The following is a 12,588-nucleotide window of genomic DNA, read 5'->3' as shown; positions in this document are numbered from 1 at the left end:
GATTAGAGAGATGGGCCAAAACTAACAAAATGAAGTTCAACAGGGACAGATGCAAGACACTCCACTTAGGCAGAAAAAACGAAATGCAAAGATACAGAATGGGGGACAATGTCTGGCTCGAGAAAAGTACGTGTGAAAAAGATCTTGGAGTCCTCGTGGACAACAAGTTAAACATGAGCCAACAATGTGATGTGGCGGCCAAAAAAGCCAATGGGATTTTGGCCTGCATCAATAGGAGCATAGTGTCTAGATCAGGGGTCCTCAAACTTTTTAAACAGAGAGCCAGGTCACAGTCCCTCAAATTGTTGGAGGGCCGGATTATAATTTGAAAAAAAAATGAATAAATTCCTATGCACACTGCACATATCTTATTCGTAGTGCAAAAGACACTTACAACAATACAATAATTAAAATGAGCAACAATTTTAACAAAGATAAACTTATTAGTATTTCAATGAGACGTGTGGGCCTACTTTTGGCTGATGAGATAGGATTGTTGTTGTTGTTGTGTGCTTTCAAGTCGTTTCAGACTTAGGTTGACCCTGAGCAAGGGCCGGGTAAATGACCTTGGAGGGCCGCATCTGGCCCCCGGGCATTAGTTTGAGGATCCCTGGTCTAGATCTAGGGAAGTCATGCTACCCTTCTATTCCGCCTTGGATAGACCACACCTGGAATATTGTGTCCAATTCTGGGCACCACAATTCAAGAGAGATATTGACAAGCTGGAATGTGTCCAGAGGAGGGCGACTAAAATGATCAAGGGTCTGGAGAACAAGCCCTATGAGGAGCGGCTTAAGGAGCTTCTCTTCTGAAGAAGAGAAGGCTGAGAGGAGATATGATAGCCATGTATAAATATGTGAGAGGAAGCCACAGGGAGGAGGGAGCAAGCTTGTTTTCTGCTTCCCTGGAGACTAGGACGCGAAACAATAGCTTCAAACTATAAGAAAGGAGACTCCATCTGAATATGATGAAGAACTTCCTGACTGTGGGAGCTGTTCAGCAATGGAACTCTCTGCCCTGGAGTGTGGTGGAGGCTCCTTCTTTGGAAGCTTTTAAACGGAGGCTGGATGGCCATCTGTCAGGGGTGATCTGAATGCAATATTCCTGCTTCTTGGCAGAATGGGGTTGGACTGGATGGCCCATGAGGTCTCTTCCAACTCTTTGATTCTATGATTCTAAGTCAAGAGCGAAGGAAGGAAGGAAAGAGATAGAGAGGGAAGAAAGGAGAGAAAGAGGAAGGAAAATAAAAAGGGAGGAGGGAGGAAGAGAAGGAAGGAGGAGAGAAGGAAAGAAAAAAGGGAAGGGAGGAAAGATGGAGCAAAGGAAGAAGAGAAAGAAGGAGAGAAAGAGGGAGGGAAGGAAAGAAATAAAGAGAAGGAAGGATGGGAACAAAAAGCTAAGGAAGGAAGTAAACAGGTAGAGAAGGAAGAAAGGAAAGAAGAAAAGGAAATGAAGGAAGGAGTGAAAGAAGGAGAGAAAGAGGGAGAGAAGGTTGGCCACAGCAACGCGTGGCGGGTAAAGCTAGTTATTATTATTATTATGGATACTGAAGAAAAGCAAGGCAGAAGGCTAGTATTTGATAAATAAGGAAGAGTCCTGTTTGCATGGAAGTTTGTGCTGCCATTTACCTATTAGAGGCAAGGTAATATGTATGCAAACAGGCCCTTTGGGCTTCAGACTCCAAAGTGTGAGGAGAGCATTACCAGTTCTCCTCCCACATCAAAGTTACAAGCTTGGTCTCTTTTACTTTTTGGCCCTTTCACACCTAAGCAGACCTCAAAGCCAACTGGGTTAAAACTGCTCCTCTAGACAAGGAACAGCAGGAGCCCTCACATTTCCAGATAGCAAGGAGCCTCTTTCTCTAATTCAAGAGCAGGGCTGAAAGGGCCGCTCAATTAAGTGCCTGCTTTGAAAGGCAATTTCGGATGGCAGGGGGCACTGCAACCCCAGCAGAGAAAGGCATGAACCTAGGAAATGAAACAGGCCTTCTTCGTGCTAGAACGCAGGCAGGAAAGGTTGCTTTAAACAAAATAATGGGATAGACACACAGCATGTCCGGAATTGCCTCTCATTGGGGCAATTGTCTCACAGCTTCCCTACCAGGACTTCAAAAAGATACCACAAACAGTGGATTTGGGTCTGGAAAGGTGACCGATCAAAACATACATACTGAACTGAAACCACATACCGTATATCATAGAATCATAGAATCATAGAATCAAAGAGTTGGAAGAGACCTCATGGGCCATCCAGTCCAACCCCCTGCCAAGAAGCAGGAATATTGCATTCAAATCACCCCTGACAGATGGCCATCCAGCCTCTGCTTAAAAGCTTCCAAAGAAGGAGCCTCCACCACACTCCGGGACAGAGAGTTCCACTGCTGAATGGCTCTCACAGTCAGGAAGTTCTTCCTAATGTTCAGATGGAATCTCCTCTCTTGTAGTTTGAAGCCATTGTTCCCTCGCGTCCTAGTCTCCAAGGAAGCAGAAAACAAGCTTGCTCCCTCCTCCCTGTGGCTTCCTCTCACATATTTATACATGGCTATCATATCTCCTCTCAGCCTTCTCTTCTTCAGGCTAAACATGCCCAGTTCCCTAAGCCGCTCCTCATAGGGCTTGTTCTCCAGACTCTTGATCATTTTAGTCGCCCTCCTCTGGACACATTCCAGCTTGTCAATATCTCTCTTGAATTGTGGTGCCCAGAATTGGACACAATATTCCAGATGTGGTCTAACCAAAGCAGAATAGAGCATGGGGAGCATGACTTCCTTAGATCTAGACACTGAGTATAAGCCGACCCGGAGTGTGTTACAATGCCACGTGGGCCAATCTGATGCCAGGTGACAAGTATTTCCCAAAGAGGAAATCCTCCACATACACACATACTGCCCCCCCCCCCCCCTCCGCCGCCACTGCCAGCAAACCTCTAAAGTGCCTCTCTTGCTAGGGTTGAGGATGAGGAATTTTTTCAGCAGGTTCTCACAGTCCGTTGACATGTAGAAGGGGATCCGGTACTTCCCCCTCAAGACCCGTTCTCGCAGCTCCTGCAAAAGGAAAACATGGTTAAGGTAAAAGGTAAAGGTAGTCCCCTGACATTAAGTCCAGTCATGCCTGACTCTGGGGTGTGGTGCTCATCTCCATTTCTAAGCCGAAGAGCCAGCGTTGTCCATAGACACCTCCAAGGTCATGTGGCCGGCATGACTGCATGGAGCGCCGTTACCTTCCCGCCGGAGCGGTACCTATTGATCTACTCACATTTGCATGTTTTCGAACTGCTAGGTTGGCAGAAGCTAGGGCTGACAGCGGAAGCTCACACCGCTCCCCGGAATCGAACCTGCGACCTTTCGATCAGCAAGCTCAGCAGCTCAGTGCTTTAACCCACTGCGCCACCGGGGGCTCCAAACATGGTTAAGAAACCTTATTTATTTATTTAAAACATTTATATTCCGCCATTCTCAACCCGAAGGGGACTCAGGGCGGAGCACAGCATGTACACGGCAAACATTCAATTTTGCCGGGACATAGATTCACATACACATACATAAACATTAAAAAAAATTGATCAAAATATTGAAATACACCAACTGTCCTAGTCATCTGCATCAAATCTAATTGGCCCTGTCATCTTTCTTATTGCCGCTTTATTGCCCTGTCTCAAAAGCTTGGTCCCACAGCCAAGTTTTTACCATTCTTCTAAAGGACAGGAGAGAGGGGGGCGACCTGATCTCACCAGGAAGGGAGTTCCATAGCCGGGGAGCAATCACCGAGAAGGCTCTGTCTCTCGTCCCCAATTGTGCCTGTGACAATGGCGGAACGGAAAGCAGGGCCTCCCTGGAGGATCTTAATCTCCGCGATGGTTCATAGGGGGAGATGCGCTCGGACAGGTAATTTGGGCTGGGGCTGTTGAGGACTTTATAGGCTAAAGCCAGCACTTCGAATTGTGCCCGGTAGCAAACTGGCAGCCAGTGGAGCTGGCGTAACATGGAAGTTGTACGCTCCCTGTATGCCACCCCAGTTATTATCTCTCTGTGTGTGTGAATCATATATAGCTATATCTATGGCTGGATGGCTCTTTGTCAGGAGGGCTTTGTTTACGTTTTCTTGCCCTGGTGAAGGGAATTGGACAAGATGGTCTTAAGTATTTTCTGTTAGTCATGAGGGTTCTTCGTGGGAGGTTTGCCCCAGTTCTCTTGCTGGAAGGATTCAGAATGCTCTTGATTGTAGGTGAACTATAAATCTCAGTAACTACAACTTCCAAATGTCAAGGTCTGTTTTCCCCAAACTCCATCTGTGTTCATATTTCGGCATATGGAATATTCATGCCAAGTTTGATCCAGATCCATCATTGTTTGAGTTCACAGTGCTCTCTGGATGTAGGTGAACGACAACGCAAGGTCCCAAACGCAAGGTCAATGCCCACCAAATCCTTTTCGTGTTGGGTTGTTGTAGGTTTTTTCGGGCTATATGGCCATGTTCTAGAGACATTCTCTCCTGACGTTTCGCCTGCATCTATGGCAAGCATTCTCAGAGGTAGTGAGCACCTTTTCGTGTTTTCTGTTGGTCATGGGAGTCCTGTGTGCCAAGTTTGGTTCAATTCCATCATTGGTGGAGTTCAGAATGCTCTTTGGTTGTAGGTTAACTATAAATCCTGGCAACTACAAATCCCAAATGACAAAATCAATTTTTTGAGTGATGGTCACTCCTTGGGTTAGTATGTGTCTTGTGGCCAAATTTGGGAGCAATTCGTCCAGTTGTTTTTGAGTTATATTAATCCCACAAATTAACATTACCTTTTTATTTATACAGATGTAATATTACTAATAATGTTACAGTACAATGTATAGTACAATATCTATATAAATAAAAATGTAATGTTTGTTTGTGGTATTCACAAACTCAAAAACCACTGGGGCAATTGGCACCAAATTTGGACACGATACCCCTAACAACCCAATGTATGTTCTCCACTCAAAAAAATTGAGTTTGTCATTTGGGAGTTGTAGTTTCTGGGATTTACAGTTCACCTACAATCAAAGAGCATTTTGAACTCCACCAACGATGGAATTGAACCAATCTTGGCAGATAGGACTCCCATGATCAACAGAAAACACTAGAAGGGATTGGTGGGCATTGACCTTGAGTTTGGGAGTTGTAGTTCACCTACATCCAGAGAGCACTTGTGGACTCAAACATTGATGGATCTGGACCAAACTTGGCATGAATATTCCATATGCCCAAATATGAACACAGATGGAATTTGGGAGAAATAGACCTTGCAAGTGGGAGTTATAGTTACTGGGATTTATAGTTCACCGACAATCAAAGAGCATTCTGAACCCCACGAACGATAGAGTTGGGGCAAACTTTCCACACAGAACCCCCATGACCAACAGAAAATACTTAAGGCCATTCAACTCCCTTCGTGAGGACAAGCAAACGTAATCAAAGCCCTCCTGACAAAGAGCCATCCAGCCATGGATATAGATAGAAATATATGATTCTCTCACACACAGATATAGTATCATAGATTTGAAAGGGACCCCAAAAGGACAATGATATGTTGCCTGTTCCAGAGTAGGCAAACCAGACACTCTCCACATCAACACTGACAAAGACACAGCAAGAAATACTGTTTACCCACAAGCAGAAAGACATCACATATATTAGAAACCAACACTTTCTCATTACTTTATTTTCCAGTTCACCAAATTGGGCCACAGCAACGCGTGGCAGGGAACGGCTAGTAGTAATATATAATACTGATATTGTGCTATGCTAATAATATAATATATTGTATGTATATGTATCTTGTAAGCCGCTCTGAGTCCTCTTCGGGTTGAGAAGAGCAGCATATAAATGCCGTAAATAAATAAATAAAGGCCATGGATCCGAGCAGGTATCCCCCAGCTTCACCAACTGAGATTGACCCTCCAGGAAGGAGCGGAGCCATTGCAGAACAATGCCCCCAAGACCCATTCCGGAGAGCCGCCCCAGAAGGATACCATGGTCGATAGTATCAGGCACAACCACCAGCTTTGAAGAGAGCAAAGCACTGCTCTTGCCCCGCCTTACCTTGAGGTTCTGCCCATCGAAGGGCAGTGAGCCGCTGACCAGTGTGTAAAGGATGACCCCGAGGCTCCAGACATCGACCTCGGGTCCATCGTACTTCTTGCCCTGGAAAAGCTCGGGGGCGGCGTACGGAGGGCTCCCGCAGAACGTATCAAGCTTGTTGCCAAACGTGAACTCATTGCTGAAACCAAAGTCTGCAATTTTAATGTTCATATCGGCATCTAGGAGCAGATTCTCTGCCTGGAAAGAAAGAGGAGAACGTGGATTCAGAAGGGGCAAAAATAGAAGTCAACCGATGCTAAGGAACCTCAATACTGCTAACAATCACAATATTAGACAACTTTTAAACACTGGAAAATCTTATGAAAAGTCGGGGGTCGTCTAGTATGCGGGGTATAACATTAAAATAATAATAATTAAAAGAAAAAATAAAATCCAACTCCCTGACCAAACCCCACAAAATAATTGTCCTCGGAAGCACTTTATTTTCTACCTAAGGTAAAGGTAAAGGTAGTCCCCTGACATTAAGTCCAGTCATGTCTGACTCTGGGGTGTGGTGCTCATCTCCATTTCTAAGCCAAAGAGCCAGCGTTGTCCGTAGACACCTCCAAGGTCATGTGGCCAGCATGACTGCATGGAGCGCCATTTTCTACCTACTAGTGCAATTAAACCCTATTTTCGTCCCTCTGATCCTCTGTCCGGATACAATACAATGCCTTCTCATCCAGTGTTTAAAACTGTTTTTAGACTAAACTTCCAGTGTTTTTAAACTGTTTTTAAACTAAACTTGGAGCACAGACAAAAAAATGCCTTTCTCAAATAACCCGGGCACCGCCGGGTCTTCAAGCTAATGTAGTAATAATAAAGGGAGTAAAATAATAAATGGAATAATAATAATGATAAATGGGATAAAATAATAAATGTAATAACAATAATAGAGTAAAACAATAAATGTAACAATAATAAAAATAATAATAATCAGGTAAAATAATGCAACTGTAATAACAATAATAATAACAATAAACAGAGTAAAATAATGAATATAATATTAATAATAACCCAGTAAAATAGTAAATAACTTAGTATAAGTCGAGGGGTTTTTTTTCAGCCTAAACAAAAAGCCAAAAAAACTCAGCTGATACCCAAGTATATATGGTAGCGTTGGTACAGATAAGATGGACTATACATTCACTTGCCCATAAGTGCTTTTTATATTTGTTACTCACTTTCAAGTCTCTATGTACAATGAACTTTTGGTGACAGTACTGCACAGCAGAAACTATCTGAAAAAGAGAGAGAACAGGAATGGTCAGGAGGATAAGCTGGAATGTGTCCAGAGGAGGGCGACTACAATGATCAAAGGTCTGAAGAACAAGCCCTATGAGGAGCGGCTTAAAGAGCTGGGTATGTTTATTTATTTTATTTCATATACTTGTACCCCATCCTTCTCACCCCTGAGGAGGGACTCAGGGCGGCCTCACAGCAAACACTATTCAGTGCCACCATAATGAAACAGACCAATTAAAATCCGGGTCTGGATCAATTCACTGGCACTTCAAAATTGCTTATGTCTTCTTCTTTTTTAAAAAAATAATTTTTATACCATTTTCTTTTACAGTGAAAGAGGGAGAACAATTATTGTGATAGAAAGTTGTGAAGTTTAGACAGACCGTGGGGGATAAAATAAAGGGTAGGCGGGGTAAGAGAGGTAGGGAGGGGCCCAGAAGTAGAATAGAAGGGATAAAGGGAGGTAGGAATGGGTGGAGAATGGGATGGGGGTCAGACGAATGTGTGCATCACTTCCGTTCAGTCCGCAGAGGAGTGATTATCTCGTTGTATTGTTCCTTTTTCCTGTTCCTTGCTGTCCTTGCTCTTCTTACCCATCGACTTTTAAGTGTCCAGTTTGAATTTGCTTTTCAAATATTCTTCCATGTCCTTCCAGCTTATTTGTTTGGTCTTACTGAGTTCTTCTATTTGACTCGATAATCTGTCACAAATTCTGAAATCTGTTATTTTCTTTATCCAATCTTCATTAGTTGGAATCTCTTTACTTTTCCATTTCTGGGCTATCAATATTTTGGCTGCCGACGATAAATAAAACAAAATTTTCTCTTCATTTTTCTTCAGACCTAAATCTGTTATGTTCAATAAATAATATTCAGGTTTGAGGTCAAACTTTGTTTTAATAATGTTTTGTGTATGTAAATGAACCGTAGTCCAATTTTTTTTAATATTCTTGCAATTCCAATTCAAATGGAAATAGGTTCCAGCTTCCTTTCCGCACTTCCAGCACTGCGTATTGTTATTTTTACTAAATTTCGCCAATTGTACAGGTGTCAAATGCCATCTATAGAAAACTTTGTGCCAGTTCTCTACTATGCTGCTGGCTCTAGTGTATTTAAGCTTGACCTTCCATACTTGTTCCCATTCGCTTATTAGTATAGAGTGGCCTATATCCCTGGCCCACTTGACCATATTTTCTTTTACTATTTCCGTTTCAGTATTCCACTCTAACAGGTTTCGATACAAGATTCTAACCAGCTGCTTATCCTTTTTCATAATTATATCCCAACACGTGTCCTTTTCGCTAAATCCCACTTTTAGATCTTCCTTTAAAGTTTCTTTAATTTGTATATATTGTAGCCAATTTAGTTCTTTATCTTCCCTCTTTAATTCTTCCATAGACCTCAGGTGCCATTCATTGTTGATTTTAACCAATAGTTGCCTGTAATTAAGCCATCTACTTTTTGGTAACTCTCTTTTATGATATGCCTCTATTGGCGATGTCCACATGGGTATTCTGGGGTAAATGATGTCTTTATACTTGTTCCAGGTCTTTAATAGGGGGCCTCTGATGTAATGATTAGTAAAGTTTTTTTCTATCCTTGCCTAAATTGCTTATGTCTTCTTCATGCAAGCCGCTGGTCAATGATCAAATGCAAGGTGCCACAGCCAAATCTTGAGTTTCCTTCTAAAGGACAGGAGGAAGGTGGTCAGTCTGATGTCTTTGGGGAGGGAGGCCCTGTCTCTCATCTCCACCAATCGTGTTTGTGACGGTGATGGGATCGAGAGCAGGGCCTCTCCAGATGATCTTAAACCTTGTGATGATTCATGGTAGGAGATACGTGTATAAGTATGTGAGGGGAGGTCATAGGGAGTACTGCCCTGGAGACTAGGACGCAATGGAAAAATGGCTTCAAACTACAAGAAAGGAGATTCCATCTGAACATTAGGAAGAACTTCCTGACTGTGAGAGATGTTCAGCAGTGGAACTCTCTGCTCTGGAGTGTGGTAGAAGCTCCTTCTTTGGAAGCTTTTAAGCAGAGGCTGGATGGCCATCTGTCGGGGGTGCTTTGAATGCAATTTTCCTGCTTCTTGGCAGAATGGGGTTGGACTGGATGGCCCATGAGGTCTCTTCCAACTTTAGGATTCTATGATTCTATAAGGCAAGTGTGAATGTTGCAATTGTCAACCTTGATCAGCATAATAATAATCATAATCATAACATTGCAAAAGCCGCAAAACAAACCTCTATACAATTTGATTCCAAAACAAACATTTGACTCGCTGTCACATTGTTGGATTATCAAATGTCTAGATGTCATCGGGGTTTGTGAAAATATTAGAAAGTTCACCGAAAATGCAATGAGACAATGGAAAACTGAATTCAGTTCTTGTGGGTTTTTTCGGGCTATATGGCCATGTTCTAGAGGCATTTCTCCTGACGTTTCGCCTGCATCTATGGCAGGCATCCTCAGAGGTAGAGGTCTGTTGGAATTAGGACAATGGGTTTATATATCTGTGGAATGGCTGGGGTGGGGCAAGGAGCTCTTCCCTGCTGCAGTTAGGTGTGAAGTTTAGCTAATCACCTTCATTAGCATTTGAAGGCCTGCCTGATCCTGGGAAAATCTGTTGCTGGGAGGTGTTAATCTGTGCCTGGTTTCTTCCTCTCTGTTGTTTAGCTGTTATAATTTTAGAGTTCTTTAATACTGGTAGCCAGATTTTGTTCATTTTCATGGTCTCTTCCTTTCTGTTGAAATTGTCCACATGCTTGTGGATTTCAATGGCTTCTCTGTGTAGTCTGACATGGTGGTTGTTGGTGTGGTCCAGCATTTCTGTGTTCTCAAATAATATGCTGTGTCCAGGCTGGTTCATCAGGTGCTCTGCTATGGCTGACTTCTCTGGTTGAAGTAGTCTGCAGTGCCTTTCATGTTCCTTGATTCGTGTCTGGGCGCTGCGTTTGGTGGTCCCTATGTAGACTTGTCCACAGCTGCATGGTATACGGTAGACTCCTGCAGAGGTGAGAGGATCCCTCTTGTCCTTTGCTGAACGTAGCATTTGTTGGATTTTCTTGGTGGGTTTGTAGATTGTTTGTATGTTGTGTTTCCTCATCAGCTTCCCTATGCGGTCAGTGGTTCCCTTGATGTATGGCAGGAACACAGTATTAAAGAACTCTAAAATTATAACAGCTAAACAACAGAGAGGAAGAAACCAGGCACAGATTAACACCTCCCAGCAACAGATTTTCCCAGGATCAGGCAGGCCTTCAAATGCTAATGAAGGTGATTAGCTAAACTTCACACCTAACTGCAGCAGGGAAGAGCTCCTTGCCCCACCCCAGCCATTCCACAGATATATAAACCCATTGTCCTAATTCCAACAGACCTCTACCTCTGAGGATGCCTGCCATAGATGCAGGCGAAACGTCAGGAGAAATGCCTCTAGAACATGGCCATATAGCCCGAAAAAACCCACAAGAACTGAGTGATTCCGGCCATGAAAGCCTTCGACGAAAACTGAATTGTTTGTAGGCAACGAAAGCTCTGGAACTGTTAACATAAAGAAAGGCTCCACCAACCTGTCGGAATTTTGCCCGTGCTTCCTTCTCTTTCATTCTTCCATGGGCTACTAAGTAGTCAAACACTTCCCCTGCAAAACATGAAAAGCAAACCATGATTAGGACATGAAGCTCCCAATTTGACACAGTGTGCTTCTGCTATCAAACCTGAATAATAGTGGTTGAAATCAAAGCAAATGGGGACACCTGTAACAAAAGCTTATCTTTCCTTCTGCGTCTCCTCACTCTTGACACCATAGTCACTTTTCCAGATCGGCCTGTATCAACTACCCCACCTATCCCTCTTCCGAATTATCAACAAAGGAAAACTAGAAGCTAGTTGTGAGACCTGGCTTATAAAGTCACAGCCTTTGGAGCCACCAAACTGGCTCCCAGAATAAGGATCGTTCCTGCAACAGGTCTTTGAATAGCCTTGAAAACAAACACTTACCTCCACTGGCATACTCCATGACGAGGTACAGTGTCTTCTCTGTTTCTATGACTTCAAATAATTTAACTGCAAGACAAACAGACAGAAGGCCAGCTTCCAGCAAACATTCAATGCCTATATAAACAATGCAGAGCTAGATATAGATCTATAATTATATATAATCATTTCACATACACATTTCCCCCTGAAAAAGTTGCAAATCCTCTTTCTCTATATGTGCATTTTCCTCCTGAAGTATTTGCAAGCCCTATATATCTATGTTTATATCTAGACACCTCTATATATATATATATCTGTGTGTGCATTTCCCCTGCAATATTTGCAAGCCCTATATATTTATATTCATATCTATCCAGACATTTCTCAATATATTTGTGTATACATTTCCCTCCTGCAATATTTGCAAGCCCTATATATCTATGTTTATCTAGACATCTCTCTCTATATGTCTGTGTGCATTTTCCCTGTAATATTTGCAAGCCCTATATATCGATATATCTAAATTCATATCTATCTAAACATGTCTATATATATTTGTGTGTGCATTTCCCTCTTGCAATATTTGCAAGCCCTATATATCTATGTTTATATCTATCTAGACACCTCTATATCTCTCTCTCGGTGTGTGCATTTCCCCTGCAATATTTGCAAGCCCTATATATTTATATTCATATCTATCTAGACATTTCTCTATATATTTGTGTATACATTTCCCTCCTGCAATATTTGCAAGCCCTATATGTCTATGTTTATATCTATCTAGACATCTCTCTCTATATGTCTGTGTGCATTTTCCCTGTAATATTTGCAAGCCCTATATATCGATATATCTAAATTCATATCTATCGAAACATGCCTATATATATTTGTGTGTGCATTTCCCTCCTGCAATATTTGCAAGCCCTATATATCTATGTTTATATCTATCTAGACACCTCTATATATATCTCTCTCTCTGTGTGCATTTCCCCTGCAATATTTGCAAGCCCTCTATATTTATATTCATATCTATCTAGACATTTCTCTATATATTTGTGTATACATTTCCCTCCTGCAATATTTGCAAGCCCTATATGTCTATGTTTATATCTATTTAGACATCTCTCTCTACATGTCTGTGTGCATTTTCTCTGTAATATTTGCAAGCCCTATATATCGATATATCTAAATTCATATCTAAAAATGTCTATATATATTTGTGTGTGCATTTCCCTCCTGCAATATTTGCAAGC

The 12,588-nt window shown here is 42.3% G+C and overlaps 1 protein-coding gene across 10 annotated transcripts in view; it reads right to left on the bottom strand.

Annotated features, from left to right (window-relative positions):
• MARK2 (microtubule affinity regulating kinase 2) overlaps positions 1–12,588 on the bottom strand; it is a 220,298-nt gene that overhangs the window by 45,260 nt on the left and 162,450 nt on the right. For all 10 annotated transcript variants that reach the window (XM_060758466.2, XM_067472467.1, XM_067472466.1 and 7 more), the window contains exons 5-9: positions 11,357–11,422; positions 10,927–10,997; positions 7,295–7,351; positions 6,072–6,308; positions 2,924–3,043 (exon numbers count right to left, since the gene is read on the bottom strand). In XM_060758466.2, the coding sequence (XP_060614449.2) occupies positions 2,924–3,043; positions 6,072–6,308; positions 7,295–7,351; positions 10,927–10,997; positions 11,357–11,422 (551 nt within the window). The remainder of the gene's footprint in view (positions 1–2,923; positions 3,044–6,071; positions 6,309–7,294; positions 7,352–10,926; positions 10,998–11,356; positions 11,423–12,588) is intronic.

Source organism: Anolis sagrei, chromosome 12 (assembly GCF_037176765.1).
Source record: "Anolis sagrei isolate rAnoSag1 chromosome 12, rAnoSag1.mat, whole genome shotgun sequence".
NCBI classification, from domain to species: domain Eukaryota; kingdom Metazoa; phylum Chordata; class Lepidosauria; order Squamata; family Dactyloidae; genus Anolis; species Anolis sagrei.
Note: the sequence above shows the minus strand (reverse complement) of the source record. Positions and strands in the feature narration are given on the sequence as shown.